The sequence below is a fragment of the Lonchura striata genome, chromosome 2 (assembly GCF_046129695.1).
Source record: "Lonchura striata isolate bLonStr1 chromosome 2, bLonStr1.mat, whole genome shotgun sequence".
Classification (NCBI taxonomy): Eukaryota; Metazoa; Chordata; class Aves; order Passeriformes; family Estrildidae; genus Lonchura; species Lonchura striata.
This window is the reverse complement of record NC_134604.1, coordinates 58,869,332-58,891,554: the sequence shown is the minus strand read 5'-3', so window position 1 is coordinate 58,891,554 and position 22,223 is coordinate 58,869,332. Positions and strand designations below refer to the sequence as shown.

Below are 22,223 nucleotides of genomic sequence, written 5' to 3'. Positions count from 1 at the left end.
TGATGTTCTATAGAATCAAGATTAAGATCAGGTTTCCTGTTAGAAAACTGGATATAGTTAATTTACAATGGTAACTCGTGTACTCTTTGTACGTTAATAATTTGCTTATTATAGGAGTTTATGACATCACTTATCCAAATCGTGTAAAAATATCATACAAGTTCCTTAAAGTTTGGTTGGGGAAATCCCCAGACTGTACTATAAAAGACATCCTTTCTCCCTTTGTTGGCACATCTGCAGGCTGAGAAGATGAAGCACACACTGGTGGCTGTGCTTTTTCTCATGCAGGGCATGAGTGCTCTGGCTGAGGCGACAGCATCAACAGCAGCGGTAAGACAGGGGTCTCATAACCTGAGCTTTGGTGCCTTCTTGTCGTCTTATGCAGTTTAGATTGATGAAATTCTTTTAAGGTTACTGGAAAATTGTTAGACAAATGTTGAGGTCTCTGCATGGAGAAAGTTTAAAGTGTTCCCCCATCCTCCCCCCAGCTAACGTATAGGGACTGGGTAATAAATGTAAAAGTGAGGCACAGGTTTAAAGTTGGAGTCAAATTCTGCCTTTGGTTAGATGAGTGCAACTCCCAGTGAGGATCTGAGTGGATATTAAATGCTCTGTGTAGCTTCTAATTAATTAGCAAGGGCTTATAGCAGGAACAGATCCACATCTTTGATGTGGAAGGAATTGGGAGGTGGGAGCTTTCCCAGTTGCATGATTGCTGTCATACTGTGTGCCTGGGCACATTAAAGCTATATTGGTTGGTTATTGTTGGGTGCTCTTCCCTCAAAAACTGTATCTAGCTATGCAAGAGAGAAAATCAAAGCAGAATAAAAGCAATCAGAAAAACTCCCACAATAACCCCCAACCAAAAGCTACATCAAATTCAGGTGGGAAAGAGAAAACTATGAAAAATGCTTTTTTAAAGCAAAAGATTTCACTAATATTAGTGAAAGATAGTTTTGATTTTGTTCTATCTTTTCTTTTTGTTCTTTTATTTTTCAAATTTAAAATGGGGCTTCAATTTTCAGGAAAAGAGTTTATGAAAATCTTAAGAACTTTTTCAAATGAGGCAAAGCATTTTGGTTTTGTTTGACCACAAATGACTGCCTTTTTTTGGTATTTATTATTTAAAACAGAGAGAACAACATTTTGGCTACCCGTAATTCTTTCTAATTTATCTGGTTTATTCACCAACCAGAAAATTCCTGTGTGCCCCTAGTTACATTTCTTAAAGTTTGTGAGTGCTGTGGATGCAGGCAGTGAAATTAGCACCTCCTGGGAAGGTGCTTTTATCTGCTCAAGGAATGAAAAGCTGTAAAATTCAAGATGGAGGTGTAAATATATGTTAAGCTGAGGATAGAAAGCTTAGTAGGGGAGAAAGTCCTCCTTTAGTCTGCTTAGATTTAAGCTAGTCCTCAATTTGTGGAAATTACACAATCTGAGATGCTCTCTGCCCTAACACTGTTAATTGCTACCAGCTGCCCATCATGCTCAGTGTAACTGTATGAGCACACAAGTACCTGTTCAAGAGGGTTTATTTGACAAATTGTCCCACAAAGCTTGTTTATACTGTACCACTTAATAGACCTGTCCTTTGGCAGCCATTTGGATATCCCCACTATCCCCTGGGTCCAGGAGCAGGGTTCCAGCTGGGATTTGGGAAATGAAGAAAGACCCAGCAGTGAGTGTCCTGTTGCAGGGGAAGCCCATTTGATGCTCCATCTGTTACACCATTTGACACTGAGTGTGTCTCTCTCCAGTTCCCAGTTTCATGCAGGCTTTGGTGAGGTCCCGTTATGGGTGACAGTGTGCTGTGCCACGGGAATGCACCGTGCTCTTCACACTGTGTGGGGCTGTGGTAACCCCCAGTTACGGTGTCAGGGTGGCAGCTGCAGTCCTTGCTGTGGCAGGAAGGCAGGCATTAGCTGCGGATGGAAGTTAAAGGGAATGTACATATTCTTATTGCATGAAAGGCTCCCAAGGTGGATCTGGATGTATCCTTGGTGTCTTCTCCTGGTACTTCCTCTCCACAGTGGGGTGCTGTCACCTCCATGGTGCTAGTAGTAGAGTGGGACATGTTTCCTAGCCATCACAGCCTGACAGCTTGGTGTGAAAGGGGCAGCAAGTCCTCTGCTTAGAAGCTGGGGCATGAGCTGGGTGGTGAGAAGGGGACATTCCTGCTGGGAAGACAGTATTCTCTGGATTTGGGGCAGTAGGACATGGCACTGTCCTTTTAGACTGCCATGCAGTCTGCCACGGCTGCCTGTCACATCCTCAGCTCACACCTCCTGGACAGGCTGAGCATCCCCTGCCTTGCTCTGGTCACACAGAGCCTTTCTTCACAAAGAAGTGTCTGTGAAGTGACACTGTGCCCTGGGAAACTCTCGCCTCAGTAGCAGATCAGAAATTTTACAGTTGCTCAGGATAGTTCCCATAATAAAATCAAAGTGCTTTCAAGCTGCAGGATGGGGGCTATCTGTTGGGGAAGGGATAATGCTGTATGCAGAAAATCACACTAAAAAAAACCTTTCCTTTTCTTTTCAGACTGCTCATCTCAGTACGATGCTTCCATATCTGACTCAGCCTACGAATACGAATGGCAAATTGCTCACTTCCCCAAAGGTATAACCATTACTATTCTTCAGTATAGTCCAGAAAAGACAAAATTTAAGAAGTTGTGTCCTTTTCTTTAAATGCTGCAGAGTTACTTAGTGATTTAACTCTGACACAGGTAAGCCAGTTGTGCTGCCTGGGAGAAGCATTTATGTGTTGTGTATCCAGTACTTTAGGAAGTAGTGAATCTCCAAAATCATCACTACGGTTGCCATGTCATTCAGTGTCTTAAGTCAGAGCCAAACCTTTGGCATTAACCTTGTAACTACTGGACTGGACCACAGACATGAAACAGATGAGGCCCTGGGGATTTAATGCCAATGTGGCAAACAGTTTGGTAATTACAGTCTCCCTGAGGAAGTCTTATCTCATAAGCTAGACAAGGCCTTGAAAGTCTCTTCTGAGTAGTGCCCACTTGTGGTTGCTGGGAGTGAGAAAATCTTGATTCTCCCTGTTCTAGACCTGAATTTTATTTATGTTCCTTCTGTTACAGTGCTTAAGTTTGTGGTCTGCAGATTTCAGAGTTCATTTTCTTTCCCTCTTTCTATTCCGTGACTGTTTAATAACATGTTCACTTTGGAGCAGATTCTGTTGGTCACAATTTCTCTGTATGGTCCTGCAAATTACTGTAAAAAATAGAGTTCATCCAAAGCACAGGTTCAGCTTCACAACAAATCTTTCATCCAGGCAAGCCCAGTGTGACATATGGAATGTGTGAAGGGACCTCTTCTGAGACAGGGCTGAGTCTCTGACTCCAGTAGAGTATTTAGAAAATCAATGTTCTCTTTCAGAGCCTGATTTGCAGGACCCAAACATTATCCATTTCCTTGCCCAGCTGAGGTGGCTTTTGTCTGTACTGTGGCCCTGCTATGTGCTTTCTGTGGATCCCATTCTTTGTCTTAGGATGAGCAAATACCTGATTTAGAGCTCTGAATGTCACTAGGCTACAGTGACAAATTTCCTGATTTTCAGAAAATGGGGTAACTGCTCTCTACTCCCTTTCTTAATTTGAAGGGATGTGGAGAAGGAGCATATCTCATAGCTTCAAATATGTACATGTAACAATTTTTCAGAGTGAAGTGCTGCTGTCAAGTCCTTGTTGTAGGCTCTCTTTTAAGTGTTCTGTATAAATTATTAAACTTTAAAACTTGTACAACTCCATCAAAAGTAGCAGTCCATCTCATGTATTTTTCTACAGGATGAAGAAAGACATTTTTGTTGCATGGCTGTCATTTGGCTGGTATTATGTTTTGATTGAAGCACTTATTGACCCAAGGGGCTTTTAACTAAACAATACTTCTTGGTCTTGTCAACATCATGATCCCAATGTTTGTAATGTCAATGGAAGAATGGAAGCAGTTCTGTCTGCCCAGGCTGTTTCCACTCTTTTGGGGAAAATGTTGGCTTCAATATAAGCGGCATTTACTGCAGTGAAGCTCTGCCTTCAACTCAAAGCTCCCTCTTAGCTCAAATGTTAAAATATAATGATTGTTTTTCACAGGGAGGTTAAAAGCACGAGTTCAAGGTTTTTTTTGAGATATCTGAATACATTTATGAATTTTTTTTTTTAGCACATGAAATAGGCAGAGTAAGTTGAGAAAACTGATTGGAATAATACAGTCGAGACTGGTTTATAGCAGGATGTGTAGTGCATATGAAAGAATAGCACACATTATTGCTATACAATGTATAACATACTCTCATGTAGACATGGACTCATATTTATGTTACACACAGAAGGAACAGAACACAATACCTTCCACACAAAAATTAGCATGCTAGTATGCAACAGTCTCAAAGAAGCTCCCATAAACTCACTAAGCCACATTTATTTCTTCTTTTGGTCTTTCCCACCTGTTCCTTTTTTATTGCTGAGCAACTTCCCTGCCATCCCAACCATGCCAATGCACTGAGGACTCAGTCAGAGGTGTAGAAATACCTAAGTGACCTAGGAACTAATTTTTCATAGTAATTTACATACTGATAGCCATATCTTCAAAAATATGTGGAAACTTAGATAAAATGTGTTTTCAGTGGGATTTTCAGAAGTGCTTTTGTAACCTACCTGGCAGAGAAATAAATGCAAGTTATGTGCTGGGGCATTCTGGAATGCCATGGGATACTTCTTTAATTCCTTTCATGTTAAATGTCTTCAGCAATCTGAGTGAAGTTTTAAGACCCATGGTGCTTGAATAACACAGATAAAATGACTTCCCATGCTTTCTTTCAAAATGAGATGTATGCTGTTTGTTGTGTCTGCAGTAAAGAGGCTGCCAGAAGTGCGAACTGGGATCATTACTGCTTGCTGCTCTTCTCTTTTTGGGCTCACAGATGAAGACAACTTTGGTGCTGGTCATCACTGTGTGTTCTGGGCTGGTTTTTCAGTGGGGGCATTACTTGAAAGCACTGTGAAAAAGCCAGGGAAGAAGTGCTGAAATGTCAGCTCTTGGGACAGGTTTTATTGTTTGCTTTTTTATTTTTAAGAGGGAAAGAAAAGGAGAAAACACATGAATAACACTGGAATTTCTGCAAGGCAGAAGAGATTATAGAAAGAAGTGTTTTTAAAGAACAAGTCTGTAGCTTTAAAATATGCAGCTACATTGAAGTGTGTGCCAGAATATTTTAAAGTAACATCAAAAATCTTTATTAATAAATTCGTGATAGGTTTATGAATTGGTAACATTTTATGTACAAACAAAAATAACTGTTCTGAACACGCTCAATATTCAGCCTGGTGTTTATAGACTACAGTGTGCCTTGGCTGTAAATTAAGGCAAGATCAGTGGGTGCCAGCCCTGACCTTTCTGTCCCTCATGCACATTGCTCGGTGATGATGCTGTGAGCATGCAGGCAGCTGGGGCAAGGCAGTTCATGGGCAAGAGTTTTGCCAGCTATCCACAAGGATGGATGGGCGGGCTGTGATGTGTGGGTGTTATGAGCAATATTTTGTAGCAAAATAAGAACCCTAGGCCAAACCTGCATATTTAATTCATCACCTTTCAGTGGTGTATAATTAAATGCACATATCTGTTTGCTGTGGCTGGCTGCAAATCTTCAAATGGAATATTTTTTTTTTTCAAATCTATTTTAGTGCTTTCCTCTCTTTGGATGTAAATGACTAAATTATTTGTCCAATTTATATGAACAGAATAGTAGCTGTAAGACCTAACTTACTACATTATTATTTTCCTGCTGTTGCCTGCTTTTCTATCTGTTGGAAAAGTTATTTCATTATCTTAGGAACATTGTCCACAAGATTGGGAATATAAGGACTATTATATGTCTCTATTTTTTCCAATAGTAAAATCTTTAAAGCAATATTTAACTATTTTTAGAGCGATTTGTAAGGATGAGTAATAAAAGTTGCTAGATTTTGAGTTCCTTGGAAGAAAAAGGTGAAAGATAACTAGTTAAAGAAATTGTTGATCTCATGATTCGCACAACTCATGTTATTGCCAAACATTATTAGGTACTGATTCTAGAGATGAATGTTAACACCCTTTTTTGTTACCAATTTGTTTTTGCAGCTCTTTGCCAACGTGTCCGGCTCTGTGAATGATCAGGGAACTTGTCAGTGCTCGGTGTACTTGCCAGATACCACCTTTCCAGTGCAGAAGGCTGAGCAACTGGAAATTATAGCCACAACGCTCTCAGAGAAGTTTGAGGCAGAGCTTTCTAAAGTAAGGTGTTCTTTTGTCTTAAAAATAACCATTGTATATTTTCTGAAGAGTGGCTGCTTCAAAAAAGTATAGCAGTCAGCATTTTTCTGTGGTGCGCCTTTGAGTGGGAAAGAGAGCTCTGTAAGAACAAGGAGAAATGTGATTAAATCTCTAATCTTTGACATTGTAACATGTCATACATTTGAATATTTTCAGGTTTCTTTTCTAAGCCTTTTCAGCTATAGACATATGGTATGTTTTGGAAGAATGGTTATGCTTTTCCTTTTTTGGCTCAGTTTTATTAGTTTGTGATTGCTACACGATGCTATAGGAAGCCAAGCCTCCTGCTCTTTCATGTGTTATTATTTGTATCAAGCCAGCCAGATTGTGAGAAGGCAGTGAAGGAAAAGAGGAGAAAGGTCACCACAGTCCAGAGTGAAGAAGTAGGTGAATAATTGCCCCTTCACTGCTTCTGCTCTCACAGGGAAAAATAAATAAATAAATAAAAAATCATTCTTTTCAACATCTGAAGTTGTGGCAGTGAGACTGTTGAATTATGCATTTCTGTTGAAGACAAACACTGCTTTGGTTGCTTGTTGCATGAATTGAGATCCATTTTTTTAGGAGTTCGGGCAAACCTACACATGCTGAAGTGCACTGGGTGAAGCTGCCTGTGAAGACTGGAGTCTGCTTTTGACTTTTTATGATGGATAAATATTCAGGATTTAGATTGGGTGTCCAGCAAAAGTGTTTTCTTTGGAAACCAAGCATCTTAAGAAACAAAGTGTCCTTGAATTAATCAGCAGAAAAGGCAAAGCATTAAATTATAAATTCTAATCATAAATATTCATAACCCTCCTCTAGTATAATCAAGAACAGATAAGAAGTTGTGCATAAAACCCACAACAACAGGCGTAGGATCCTGTGGTAAGTTGTTTCAGTTCAAATAGTTTGTTTTGAAAGAGCTGGAGCTAACAGTGAAGCACATTCAGCTGTCAGCAGGCATATGAAGGACAAACTGACGTAAGTCCTGCTACCTCCAAGTGCAGGAGTTACCTGATCCCTTGGAGGATGGAAGTGCAGCTCAGGGCTAATGAACCATGAAAATACCTGAGATTTCAGGTCCCCATACTGTTCCCACTGTGGTCAGTGCCAGCATTTGAAATTAGCTGAGCTGGGATGGGATGGAGGGGTGTGATTCCTAGCCAGATATTGGCATGATTCTTTGAGGTGATTGTGTACCACCTTTCCCAGTCTCTTGTGCTGGTGTAACCTCTTAGTGGTATTTTACTCAGAATGGTAAATGTTCCCTTTAGGCTACTGTCAGGCAGATGTGGGAGCATCTCAAGTGCTGCTTGATCTCTTTATGAAGAAAACCTCAGATCTTCAATAAGTTCAGACAACTTGCTCACATGAAAACACAGGTTACTGCTATAGATACCTAAAATTAGGTGTCTGGATTTGTACCTGAAACTCACCTCTAAAATCAGGGCAAGCTGAGTCCCCACCCTAGACTTTAATGTCTAGGTTGCCAGCTGGTGTCAGCTGCTGTGACTGTTGTCACCCTTCTGTGCCCAGCAGTGCACCACAGTGTAGACATTGCCCTCAACTTGCAATTCTCGCTGCAGACAGTGAAAATTCCTGACCTGTCTCAGGCTTCACTGAATTTCATCCTGTCGAGACCAATCAGCCAAGAAGTGTTACAATGCATCTAGTTGAAGTGTGACATACTTTGGTCTGATATGGGCAAAGAGACACCTTAGGTCAGAAACTGAAATTAGCAGATTGAATTTGGTGTAAATTGATGTAAGATTTCTCAGTTATAATGTTCTATTTTTTAATAGAAAGAAGAGAGTTTTTGAGCATTACCTTATTGATATCTGAACTTAAGTATTCTGAGATCCTGTCATGCATGGATCTCCATGCTCAAAAATTCTTTATCTTTCCAATTGTAGAAAAAAATGCTTCTTATGCAATCATGATAATACTCGTAGAGACCAGGAAATAATGAAATGGAGGAAACCCAAGCTTTCAATACTGATTATTATTAGAAATGATCCTGAGCAAAATCCTAGGGTATTCAGACATAACCTAGTCTCACCACAGAAGTGGGACTTTCTACTGTGTGCTTCCTTTTTTGGCTCTGAGAATCCATGCTTTTGTTGCTCTTCTAAAACACCCTCTGTAGCTCATGGGAACATTTCCCAGATTAGAGCTGCAGGATTGGACCCTCTTAAGGATGCTTTCCATGTGCTAAAAGTCCCAGATAAACAACCTGATTGAATCATTAACCTTTTGCCTGATTGTTGGTAATTCAAAAAGCAAGGGGGTCCTTTTATAGAATCAGCAGGCAAGGAAGCTTGCAGATAAAGAGATGCTCTCATGTGCCAAGTAAGTACAAACCGTAGGCTGAAAATACCAGACTAATTTTTCCTCTGTCACATCAACCTTTGCCAGCATAATAATGATTACAGAAGAAAATTAACCTTTTAAAGCAAAGTGGGAATTGGCTGTTCCTCTCAATAGGAAGGGGGAGAGGACAATTCTATGACAGGGGTGGATCAGCACATAGTCACAAGGAGAGAACGTAGAGAAAGTGCCTTTCAGAACACGGCTCATGACGGCCACAACACTCTCGCTTAACAGAAAACAGGAGCAAAAAAGCCCCAGCTTTTCAAAGCAGGTTAACCTGCAATGGAACTCTTCTCCATCTCAGAAGGCAGACTGCCAGCCTTGTTTTCCTTATGGATCTATAGAGGTCAGCCTGCTCGAAGTCAGTGTCCTGGGCTGAGTGATCTTTGAAAGTTGCTGGGTTTGTAATTTCTTATCTTCTCTCATTCCTCCCACATTTTTCTTTTACATCTTCATCTTGCACCTTTGTTCCCCCTTCTGTACTCTCCAAATGTGTGCTGGAGAAATGTCTGCTTGCATGCTGCAAAACCTGTTTTGATAAATACCAGTTGCAGGTAAATGACACATTAAATGAGCATTGCAGATTTTTCCTGCCCTTTTCATTAAATGGAAGTGGTGATGCTTGGAATGAGGAAAAAAAAACTTAAACTGAGGATTTTCCCCCTTACATATTCCTCATATGGTTCCATTTTCTTCCTATAAAGGGCTAATCCAGGCCCTATGCACTCATCATACCCTACTTTAGGCTTTTATGACAAATGCAGCAGCAATCAGTACTAGTTATTGATCTGTACCCCTAAAAGTAGGATATGCGCAGAATTTCTGTGCCAGCCTGTCAAGAGACTACAGGCAGGCCCTAGCAGGTAGATGCAGTAGAAGAGCAGGGATTACAAGCTGCTTAAATCTATCTGCCAATCAACAGAGCAATATAGTGTTTTTTTCTTCCACTGATATTTCTAACCCAAAGAAACCTCCTAAACCAGATCTGAGCAGGTGGGAATCTCCACACAGAGCATTGCAGTGTTTAACATATGTGCTGGATTTATCTGCATAAGCAGTATAGACCTGCAGCACTGCTGAGAAAATTTTATTTGTCCAATAATTCACCAGGGGAGCTATTAGCTTAAATTCTCTGTGACACTGGTGTGGCTGTGCAGAACACTGCAGAGTGATGGTGCTAGTTCAGGCTCAGCTATACTCTGCTGGATGTGTCCTTAAATGACCTAGATGGTTGACTGAGTGAAAATCCTCTGATATGGGAGGAGAACTTCAGGTCTGCATTCTGCAGTCAGGACTGAAATAACTATGTATGCCTTGTTCCAGCCCTCAGCATTTTGTCCAGGCTCTGAAAACCCCAGAGAAAATTTCAAATTCACAGGTTACTCACTAATGAGTGACCATCATTAATTCCAGCAGCCTGTTTATGTCAGTGGTTTGTAGATTTGGTCTGTATTGCATTATTATTGCCAGTATTACCATGCGAAAGTTAATTATTCCAGTATTACTGTGTGAGGTTATTAATACCTAGATAGATTTCCAGATACCTGTGTGACAGATATAACTTTGCACAGCAGAGCAATTTTGCTCAAAAATGGACTTGCTTCATACTTCTCAGGCTGTAATAATTTTTTGTTGTTCTTGATCAAACTCTAGGTACACAGTTTAAACATTTGCCTTTGAATAATTTTTCCACATGATTTTTCAGATGTTCTCTTTCAACGCTGAACTGGTTTTGGTGATCACTGAAAGTGTGAAGTCTAAGTACCTCTGACTTTTCCAAAAGGATTGGTTCTTCCTGTATTCCCTACCAGATGATGGTGGCACCTAGGGCAAGGGGTCCCAGCTATCCCTGTTGCTAGCCAGTTACAAGGAACTAGGTCTAGGTCATTTAGGGTGTTATTTTTAAAATTATTAATTGTATAACTTTTTATTCTTAATTCAATAACGAAGTTATCCTGGCTGATCAGGGAGATCTAGAGCATCCAGTGCTGTGAGCCAGGGTGCTTCTGCTACAGCTTGTGGAAATTTGACAGTTTTGAGTAGCTTGAAGTCTGGCTGCACACATTTAGAACAGAAGATGTGTTTCAAAGTCAGATTTAAATACATGGAACTGAGCATCCTGGTTTTGGTGTATAATATGCAGGGATTTTGTAGTGGCTTAAGATTTATAGTGTAGTTGTGCCATTATTGATGATTATATTTCTGAACAGAGTATTGACTCTTATGCTTCTCTTCCTTAATCTACATGACTATATAACTTATAAATTTCCATGCCACTGGCTCCCATACGATCTCTTTGGTACACAAGGATTCAATCAAGATTGAAATTTGATAAATGTGGGGTCTTTTTCTGGTTCCCTATCTCAAGGGCTGCTGCCAGTGCAGAAAAACAGGGGGTCCATGGTCTTCACATAATGGCAGGATTTCAGACAATGGGAAAAAATATTGACTTTTTTTAAGGTTAAGATAATGCAAGAATGCTTGAGATGATGTAGGCTGTCTTTCATCTGAAGAAATAACAGTAATGGAAACTACACTGCTGTAGATAGAGGAACGAATACCATCTGAGGGTATAAATATGAAGTTACTAGAGCAACAAATTATGTATTCCTACTTATCTTTTTTGATATAATGATATATGAGGCATATGGGAGAGAAATTGTGCCCCTTTACCAAAGCGTTAAATTTCAAGGAACTAACATAACTAAGGAAAGTCCCAAATCCATATAACATTAACATTCTGCTTCACAATGCTTGTGCTGTGACCTTTATCTCAGCAGATATATGTGTGAAAATATATTTATCTGGACAACTATTTAATGCTTCAAAGACTGAAAAGGCCGCTATATAAATTACTCCAACTAACGCCTGCCATATTTTTAACACTTCCATTTCCATCAGATTTGATTTTTAACACTATGTTTAAGTATTTTCTCCCTGACCAAAGACAAGTATCAAATCAGTTCTGCCAATGTTTAACACAATTCAAATGTACACAGGGTAAAGTCCTATTTGCATTCAGAGTTAATAGGAAATGAAGTTGAAAAATTTGGAGATCCTTTATTGCATTTTGCAGCCTTCTCTGGTTGCTTTTGGGAGATAATACACTGCAGATTTCCTAGTAAAATTTTCACCAATGTAAGTTCTTGGCATATTGAGGATAAAATTATCTCACAGAGACAATATTGGCAATGACTTAAAACGGAAGACTGTGAGTAAAATTCTGCCTTCACTTATTCCCAGGCATTTCTGAGGGGATTTTGTGAAACTGCTGACAAAAAATGAGGGCTAAATTTTTATCTTTTTTAATGGATGTGATGAGAATTACATTTATGCAGTTTATGTGAAGAATATATATGGCAAGTATGTGTAAGATATGCATAGGGTACTCAGAAACAAATATATTATTTTTTTTTCTCAGAAATACGATAAGGATGTGAGCCTTGTCTTATTTCATAACCTGGCCTTGAATATGTATCTTTTTTTTTTTCTTTCAGGTTAAGGAGTACTCAAAAAGAATTGAACTGTATCAGCAGCAAATTGTCAATCTAACCATCAGAGTGCATCAAGTGGAAACGGGCAGTGTCTCTTACACAGAACTGGACTTCCAGTTACTGAAAGTGGAAATCAGTGACCTAGAGAGACTGGTCACTCAGCTGAAACCCAGCCTTGTTGGAAGCAATGTCATTGTTGAGCAAATATATTTGGAGGTATTGCCAAGGTCTTAATTAGCCACAGAGGGTTCAAGTACACAGATAGTCCATTCTTTCTTTAGCATTTAACTTGAGAAAATGCAGTCTTTCTCTACTGTAGCTAGCAGAATTATTTTAGCATTTAATCAGCATAAATTAAAAGAAAGCTTGACCTTAAATGTATTAACATCTTCCTTGATATAGAGCACAGAAAAGTAAAGAAACCCCAAAGCAAATGGTGTCCACTCTGGTTTTGCCAAACATCTGCCTGAAAGTTAAAAGTTTTGCATAGTGTTAAACACACAAGTTGATTAAATTATTATAATAAATATTAATTTACAGACCCCTGTGCTTGAAAGCCTCCGTGCTTTAATTTAGATAATTAAAAAATTTGCTTCTGGTTGCTAAGGCAGTGGTTCAATCAATAAGAAATCGAGAAGTGGGAGAGACTATCACCTTCCTGGCAGATTACAAATCACATTTTCAAAATTGTAGTTAATCACGCACCTAGAGAGAATAATTACTTAAGATGGAAAGTGAAATCTCATTTGCTCCATTGTCCTCTATATAATCAAGCAGGTGATTAAAAAAAACTATTTATCTTTGCAGATACTTTTGTAAGGCTAGAATAAGTATTTATGTCCAACAGATACTTGCCTAAGACTTACTGGATAGTTTTACGCTATGAGTAAAATAACACTATTTTTGCATACTGTTACACAGCTTAGTCCTAAAGCATATCCTTGTGGTTATGTACTCTGCTGGAAATGTCAAGCTGAGGCTATGAGGATAAGGCCTATTTCTTAGAACCTTTTTCTGTAGCGTCCTCTGTCAGCCCTGCCTGCAAATATCTGTAGAATAATCTTGATATTAAACTTGCTGTCTTTTTTTCCCCTCTAGATCACCAATCTGACTATACTGGTAAATGAACTAGAGTCACTGGACAAAAACAATGTCCTTGCAATTCGTCGACAAATTACCTCTCTGCAGCAACGATTGAAAGAGTGTGAGGAGAATGCAACCAAAACTACATCACCCCCTTATTTCCCACCAGGTAAGCATTTCTGTTGGGTAACACATAAGAGATAAGATAATACATAGTTAGAACTGTAAATGCAGAGACTTCCCTTTGTTAATATTAAATACAATTGTAATGATACTCCTTAGCTCTTGAAAAATTTAGCTGACAGCTCCTAATGTTTCATCAATGGTACAAAAAGAAAATGAAGGCAGGAATCAAATTCTTACAAATACAGTAACTGTTTTCAACTAGAACAAGTTGCAGTCTTCCTCTTATCTATAGTTTGAAAAGTGGATCTCTATCTCTTTTCTATTTTTTTTTTTTTTTCCGGAACAATTACCTGTGGGAAATGATGTAATTTTACTAACTAGCTTTGATTTTCAGTAGTTCCTGTGAAAGTGGCCTGTGTTCATGGCAATACTGCTCTAAGGCTGCTTGGAAAATGTATGAGCAACTGTTGATGTACTAAAGCTGTAGATATGTAAGCTCCAGAAGGGAGATTTGCATGGAGATTACCTTTGCTTGACAATCAAAAGATGCTTCTAAAACAGGTGGTCAAGGGAGCTGGGGGAAAATTCTGGTCTCGGGAAGATAAAGAGAAAGCTGTATTACTGAATTCAATGAAACTAAGATTTTATAGTTTTCTTAACTAGGAAAGGTTATATTCTGGGGCCTGGATCAATGGCTCTCAGAGTGCAGTTCATATAATGGTGTTGAGTGGTAATTAGTTTATAACTGAAAGAACTTTTGTTTGGACAATGTGTTCAGTTTGAAAAGATCATATTGTGAGTGAATCATAATCTGAGAGATTTTGAGAGTCAGATATGACATACTGGAGCAAAACATTTAGGAAACACTAGATGAGATATGCCAAGTCAAGAATCCCAGTTGCTAACAGAAAGGAGGATTTCTAAAACCATGTTGGTTCCCTGAGTGTTTTATACACAGGGGTTTCCTTTAGCCAGAGTATTGTAAGAGCAAAAGTGCTATGTTGTATACAATACCCAGGGGAAGATTCTTGCTTTTTCACATAAGCTGGTTAACAATCAGCTAGAGGAGCCTATAGTAAAGGAGGAGCCATGTCCTGCTTTCAAGGAGCACAAATTTACATCTACCAGCATTTAGCTCTCATTGCCTTGAGGTCAGCTAATTAATTTGAAAGGTGAGAGGCAGAAATACAAGTTTCTTTTAGAGTGAGCAGTCCTTCCTTAGGACTTCATGGCAATGCAAGCAGGTGCTGTGTTTCTCAGACAGAATGCATGAGTAACACCTTGTCTGGGAGTAAGACAAGAGAGAAATCTGAAAAAAAAACCTGCAGTAAAAAAATCTCAAGGCCTTTCTCTGCTCCTTATGGAAGGACTCAAAATATTTCAATGAAAAAAATTCCACATCTTTTAGAAGAATGTTTCTTTCCACACACCACCACCCTCAAACAATCTCGTTCTCTTTGAGCCTACAGCAAGCTTTTGTTTTGGTGGGAAAGTACTGAACAAGAATACTGTGTCCTTCCATGGGTGATGGAGGAGAGGGCTGCTTTTATCACCTGGCTGGTTGGTGTGTCTGTGGGGTATAGCAGCTTTCACTGTGTAGGAAAGGGGAAACCACTTGGAGTGCAACTCCAAGCTGGGATAGGCAAGTCGTGGTCTAGAACAGGATGGTAGCTCTGGGGTGGGTAAATGGAACTGTGTGGAATTGTGACTGTAATAGACTTATTCAGCATTGTTTCCCACACAGTACAGTAGGGAGATGGGTAGACCTTATCTGGACCCAAAATGGTATTGCTTCAGCATTGCCGTATTCCTGAATGGTCAGACAGCTCAGGCACCTTTGCATAAGGCAACACTGCATTCTATTAGAAAAGAATGAAGGAGGTAAAAACAACTTGGTATAACAACTTCCAGAGAGTTACCAGCACTGAAATCAGCTGAGGACAACCTCTGGTGTTGTCTGTGAGTTTTTGTGTCCAGAGTTAGGACCTTGGGAGGAGTTGGAAGATGTGTGTGAGTATATTAGCACATGGCCTCCTTTGGGGCGAGTGTGGTCTCCGAGGATGGCACAAAGGACTGGCAGAGAAACTCTTGTAGGCTGGCAAGTTTTCTTTGTGTTGGGAGATGCTAGCTCTACAGAAAACCCAGGTGTTTTGTAGGTCCAGATCCCTGCTAATCCACACAGGATTAGCATATTATGACTTTGTGTGACTCATGGGGAGCAGCTATCATCTGTGCAGAGGACTTTATAGAGCAGCTACATGTCCAGCAGACTATATCTGAAAACACTTAAAAGCAGTAAGATATTTTTGCTTGGGAAGATGGAGTAAGTATGTGAGAAAGCTGCATCTCCTGGCTGGTCATTTTGGGGGTGCTGCATGGATGCTCACAGCTAAGCCTCTGGAGCTTTCTAGCACCCATTTGTGTGTTTGAATACAATTTCAGTATGTTTTCTCTGCAAGCTTGAATGTCTTGAATTCCTGCCAAACCTCTTGGCCTTGCCCCGATTTTAGTTCATATTATATTTATAATGTTTGTATTAAACTGACTCTTTGTCCTGTTTTCAGATTGCTTTTTCTTTCCCCCTTCATCCTCCTCCTGCATATTTTGGGTAGGCAGTGTGAACTAGAGAGAAATTGGCTAATCCCCAAGCTGTCTAAGATCACGAGTCTAAATGCAAGTTTAATTAAAGCTTCTTGCTTCACATTGCTGTAGTATGTAGCCCCTCTGACTCTGTCCCCCAAGGCTTTTGCTGCTGTATTTCTTTGAGTGAGCAGACTGGTTCTCAAATAACAGAGCAGAAAGAAATCACTGGTTTCCATTTTCCTTACCCTGACTGGAGTGTTGTGTGCCTGAATATCTGATATATAGGTAGTCATCCCCATTGTCACTGACTCTCCTATCTGCAATGGTTCATGGCATTGTCTCCTCACCACTCCAGTGGGAAGAAATAGTTATCCATTAGTTTTCCTTTGGGCTGATCTCATGTGGCTGCATTGGGTAGGTATGGACAGAAAAGACCCCCAGGGTGGTCTTTGGAGGACTCTGCAGCAGATGCTGTGTTGCACCTCACTGAAATAATCTGAGAGAGGAACTGGTGAGAAGTGAGTTAGGTGAAATTCAAAGGCAAAATGGAAAGGAAGGAAAAAATGAGCAGTGTTGTTTTTCTTTTCTTCCTGGATTTTGTATACTGAGAAATTAAGGATTTTGAGCTACTGGTGAGTAGGTCTCAGCAGGAGGAATACCTGGAGTAGCCCAGTGCTGAAACTTGGGCAATCCTATTGGAGTCTTGCAGTGATTTCTCTCTTAGCTTATGTTTTACCTCCTATGAACCTAAGCCGTCTGTGTTTTTTGAATATCTGGGGCTGTGTTTTGAACTGAATGCATCCATGCACAAAGAGAGATATGCCTAGAGGCACCTGAAAAGGACTGGCCAGTTGTCCTCCCCAGGAGTTCCTGAACTGCCCCTGGAGACACATGCATTTATTCACTGGCATTGGAAAGAGCTGATTTGAAGGACCTTAGCTGCTTAGTTGCCTTAAGGCATGTCAGTTGAAACACAGCCCTCCCTCCACTCCATCCCCTGTTAGATGTTGCCAACACAGGTCGTCTTTTATGCAGCTTCAAGCCTGTGTCTGTCCCCCATGATACTGGTGGAAGACTGGAATGTCTTTGCCGGTCTTCCTGTTTATTGAGACATTAGGAGCCAGGATTAACCTTTCTTTTAGAGCTCAGTCTTTTGTATCTCAAGCCCTAGTAAGGCTAGGAAAAACAGCTCCCACATCTGGATGCAGCAGTTGATCTGATGGGAGGGTGCATATTATGGTGCTTGGGAGCCTGTGTGAGAATGTAGCACCAGCCTGCTTCTGGTGTTGGTGCCCCCTGTGGGAGTTCCTTCCAGTGCGGGTCCCACCTAGTCTTGTGACCTTTGTCTGCATAGGCCAAGGGTGGTCCCTTCTTTTCTGCAATCAGATACAGCTGCCTGGTGGGAAGAGGATGCTGGAATGTTTCCTTGTATTGCTGGAGTAAGAAGCTGATATGCTCTGCCAGCGCTTCAGAGTGAAGTGGGTAAAGGAAGACCCAACAGCATGTGCCTCATGCTCAGTTCTGCAGCCTGTTAGCCAAGCAAGTCAGGCTCTCTTCAGTCCTGAAAACTAGGTGTCAGCTCTTTTTCTGATGACTCAGAGGATTAGTATATAATCTGTAGAGCTGAGATGCTGGTTCTTTATGTGGGGACAAGTATGTGTGTATGTACCTTTGCTAGTCCTTCCCTTGTCTGTTTGCTACGAAGGAAGGCAGAAATACCAGGATGTCATTTATCTGTGGCCCAAAACAATGGAGAAAGGAGTTAAAAACTTGAAAGTTTGAATAATGCATATGGATTTATTTCAAGTACCTTCTAATATTTACAAAATTACATGACACTTCGTTTCCTTTGTGTGATTTTTTTCCCCCCAAGATCTAGACAGGGAGGCAAGTTTAGATTAAATAAACAACAATGAATTCTTCTGAACCTGTGTGAAAGACAGATCACCCCCGACTACCACAGAGGAGTTTTGTAAAAAAAAATATGGGAGAATTTTCAAGGAAATAAAAATCAAGCACATACTCTATAGAAACCTCAGACAATTTTTGATGTCATTAAAAAGGAACACACTTCTAACTTTATTTTAATAATTCATTGTTTCATAAATAAAAACCAAACAAGTGTTCAGCAGAGAGATCTCTTTAAGGGAAGAAATAATAATTTATTATTTCTTTTGTAAGAAAAGGTCTCTCTGCTGAACACACGTTTGTTTTTTATTTATGAAACAATGTATAAATTATTAAAATAAATCTGGAATTGTGTTCTGCTTAATGACATGAAAAATTATTTGAGGTCGCATATAGATGAGCTTAGCAGTGCTTTACTACCTGCAAGCTTCAGTACTACATTTTTTAAAACAAATGAAGAATTTTAGAGCATTTAATAGCCATTTAATTCTGAGATAAGTTTATTGTGATTTAAGCACAGTAATATATTCAATATATCACCAGTTTTAAAGAAGTCCTCATGCCAGAGTTAACAATACATAATAGAGATATGAGGAAAAAAAAACAGTTCAAATTGATTTATGAAGTTGGCAGGCTGCAAGTCATTTTGCACTGGCTGCCTTAGCTTTCTTCCTTTGCATGAGCTGAGGTGTAAGCACCTCCAAATGCTGGTAGCTGTGCCAAGTGCTGAGGCCATGTTACTAGACATGCTACGTGCCATTTCCAGAGATCCAGCCTGGCCAGCCACACAGCAGTGCCTGCCTGTCTGCTATATTTGGAAATGAGGTTTCTGCTCCAGGGCCTCGTCCTTTGTAAAGCACTTAAGTGCATGCTTAAATGCTCATCTGCTCCAAGCCAGGAATGCTGATTCGAATGGATTCTTGGTGGCACGAAGGAAAGCAGCATTCAACCAGGGTCATGCCATGTTGCAGCTGCAAGAAACCCAGGATGTAAAAGTGTCTGGGGGAGGAGATGGGAGTGCTTACAATTTCTGCTGCCCTCTCTGCCATCAGATGGAGACTTGGTGATGAAGAGCTACTCCCATGGACAATACTGCCCCCAAGGAAGTTGCCAACATGGCCTGGGGGACACAGGGATTTAGCTCATTATAGTGATTTATATTTAATATAAAACTGCTCCCCACCTTCCTCAGATGTTGAGAGAAGGCTGTGGGTGAATCACATGTCCTCCAGGTCACAGTCACTAGCATAAGACAGTACAAAACTGTGAGGAGTGAAGGTGTTATGCAGTAGAAAAAGACAAATAATACATTTTGAGAGAGGGGAAGACACACAGTTCTTCACTGCCCAAACCAACTTTGCACATTGGCACAAATGTCAGTGCTTGGACACTTACTAATATTCAGGACACAGGTTTTCTAGTCCCATAGGTAGAGCACCTTTCTTCTAGGCAAAGGAGATCAGAAAAAGATTTCTCTGCTTTTGTAACTGTGCATTTTTTTTTCACCAATTATGTTGTTTCCCAGTCTTTTTCCAAGTAGAATACTTCAGATTGGTCTGCCTCTAATTTTACTTCTTTCTGTGAGATAGACTGCAAAGCCTTTGAGAACAAAATGTCTCCTAGACTTTTCCTGTCTGTGGTTTCAGGAGTTTCCAATTAATCTCCATAAGTATTGTCTGGCCATGCTTTAGGGATGGTCAGCTTTGAGGGCAAAACAAAAAATCTTTCTCTTATTCCTCTTTCTTCTTTGTGTTAAAACAGAGGTTATTTTTATGTCAGGCATCCTTTCTTATGATTGAGCTTATGAGCCATTCTTGTCATAGAAGCTGCAAGAAATCGTGACATGATTCCCAGTCAAAGTATTAAAACCTCAAAAGTTAGTTTTGACTTTCATCAGCACCATAGCTGTCAGAAAAGAGTTCCCATTTTGAGTGAGGTATTATTAACACCAAAATTTGCGGTCATTGTTTATTTATTAATTGATGTGTGAGACTTGGGTCTATTCATATTATACTCCATCTTTAATATGGAAGGCTATCCTGTGGCTAGAGCACCCTGGTGAACTGGGAAACACTGGAGTACCACTAAGCTTGTGAGCTGGTGCCAGCCACTTGATATCTCTGTCTCCATTACCTCAGGTGAAGATAACCTTACAGAGAAAAATCTGTGACACTTTTGTGGCAGTAATACAAAAAGCTAGTTTAACACTTGGAAAAGTACATGCTGGTTTTTGCCGGTGGAAGCTTCACACTCATCAGAAGCCCAGGGACATTTTTGAGTGGAGTTTTTTTTCCTACTAATGACTTACAATATTAAGAATTTATCAGGAAACAGGAATGTCACTAATTCAGCATGAGTAAAATAAAACTGTTTCTTGTATTTAAATTATTTTTTTCCATGATGTTGAAAATGGTTTTATAGTTGATATGTGTAAAACAGAGGTGTTCTGGTTCAGCTTGAAATCATATCTTCTTTAGCGTCGCCCTATGTGAAAAGCCAGAGTATATCAGTGTGCATTTCCTGTACTGTGGTTGTTACTGTCTGAAGATTTCTTTGAGGGCCTGAGGTGGAAGGCACCATGTGGCTGTGACACATAGTTGTAAAGCTGTGATTCTGACAGCAGAATGCTAATCTGAAATGTGACTCTGGAATTACTGCTGTTTCTGCTCCTTTCTTCCCCTTCACAGTGAAATACACAGAAATCAGATGCTCCTCATTCTTTTTCCCCCCCCAACTCCTATGCTTTCAGTTCCACTGAGGTAGAAAATAACCTCAAATGCTTCTGAAATTGTATTTTCCAAGGGATTTCCTAATGCATCAGGCTGGCCTGCCTCAAATGGGTAGAAACAGAAATCTGTGCCTTGTATGTAACAGCACAGTGAGCACTTACTTTCTGTGATTTAATCCCCCATATTCTCTTTAAAATAAGTGTAATAATGTGTAGTCTATTTTTTTTTTTTTGAGTCAACCTGGAACACTAGGTGCCGTCCAGTTGCTGACCTTGGCCCAAAATGTGCATTTTACACTTGAAGCTGTGCATTTATGTGTGTGCTTGGTCACAAAGCTATTCCTACTAAGCACAGTCTAGAGGCTACGGTCTGCAAAACCTCTCCCCTAGTAATGACATTTGGAAAACCTGTTTGGTTTTTTTCTCTTTACTTACAGGTACCTGTGTTCACCATGGACCGATGAATGTTAGCCAGCCTTATGTTGCCAAGCTGAACTGGAGAGGATTTTCCTACAAATATGGTTCCTGGGGTAGAGATTACGATCCCTCTAACCCAGACAAGGAAGTCTACTGGGTTGCACCATTGAACACCGATGGGAGATACTTGGAATACTTCAGAATTTATAATTCCTTTGATGAATTGCTGCTGTTTAAATACACGTATGAAAGGAGAATAACATATGGGGAAGGAAGTGGTGCTGCCCTTTATAAAAATTACTTGTACTATCATCTTTATGGTTCGAGATATATGGTGAAGCACAACATAAAAACAAACACAGAGGTTTTGAGGAAGCAGCTTCCAGATGCTGCTATTGGTAACCGTTTCTCTTATGCAGGCGTAGCATGGCAGGACATAGATTTTGCCGTGGATGAAAGTGGGTTATGGGTAATATATTCAACTGAAAATAACGTGGGCAACATTGTGATTAGCAAGCTCAATGAGACCACACTTGATGTGCTAAATACTTGGCAGACGAGACAGTACAAGCCATCTGTTTCCAATGCTTTCATGTTATGTGGTGTTCTTTATGCCACAAGGCCGTTGAACACCAAGAAAGAGGAGATCTTCTACATGTATGACACAAGAACTGGCCAAGAAAATAGAGTTAGTATCATCATGGATAAAAAGTTAGATACAATCCAGAGTATTGATTATAGCCCCACAGATCAGAGACTTTATGTTTACAGTGATGGCTACCTTGTAAGATATGATGTGACTTTTCAGCCTTAGTACCTTGGGGATGTATGCATATGATAAAACTGGCAGCAGCCAATATGAGAGATCCAATGGACCTTTAGACAGTGCTACTGCCAGTTCAGAGTTCATCTGATTTGATGACCAGTGTGTGGGGGTGTCATACAGGTACTTATACTCTTTAAAGGGATTGCCCACTCTGACCACTAATATTGCTGGCAGGAGTTGGCACTATGAGGTTTTTTAGGTTTTTCTTGGTGTTTATTGGTTCTCAATACTTTAAAATTGTCCTGTCTCTGGGGGTAGATTCAGTGCATAGATTTAGTGCTTTTTGTTTGAAGAAATAGCTGGGCACAGACTATCTGGTGGCTGAGTAGCTAATTACCCACCAATTTGCATTTGTCAGAGTAACACAAGCAAGGTAC

The 22,223-nt window shown here is 40.1% G+C and overlaps 1 protein-coding gene across 1 annotated transcript; it reads left to right on the top strand.

The window, feature by feature from the left end:
* Positions 1 to 246: 246 nt before the first annotated feature.
* On the top strand, positions 247 to 21,926 carry OLFM4 (olfactomedin 4). The gene is made up of 6 exons (XM_021530890.3): positions 247 to 330; positions 2,542 to 2,619; positions 6,138 to 6,290; positions 12,179 to 12,391; positions 13,274 to 13,427; positions 21,041 to 21,926. Exons 1-6 carry the CDS (start codon positions 250 to 252, stop codon positions 21,832 to 21,834), a joined length of 1,473 nt encoding a protein of 490 aa, XP_021386565.3. The 5' UTR covers positions 247 to 249; the 3' UTR covers positions 21,835 to 21,926.
* Positions 21,927 to 22,223: the final 297 nt, after the last annotated feature.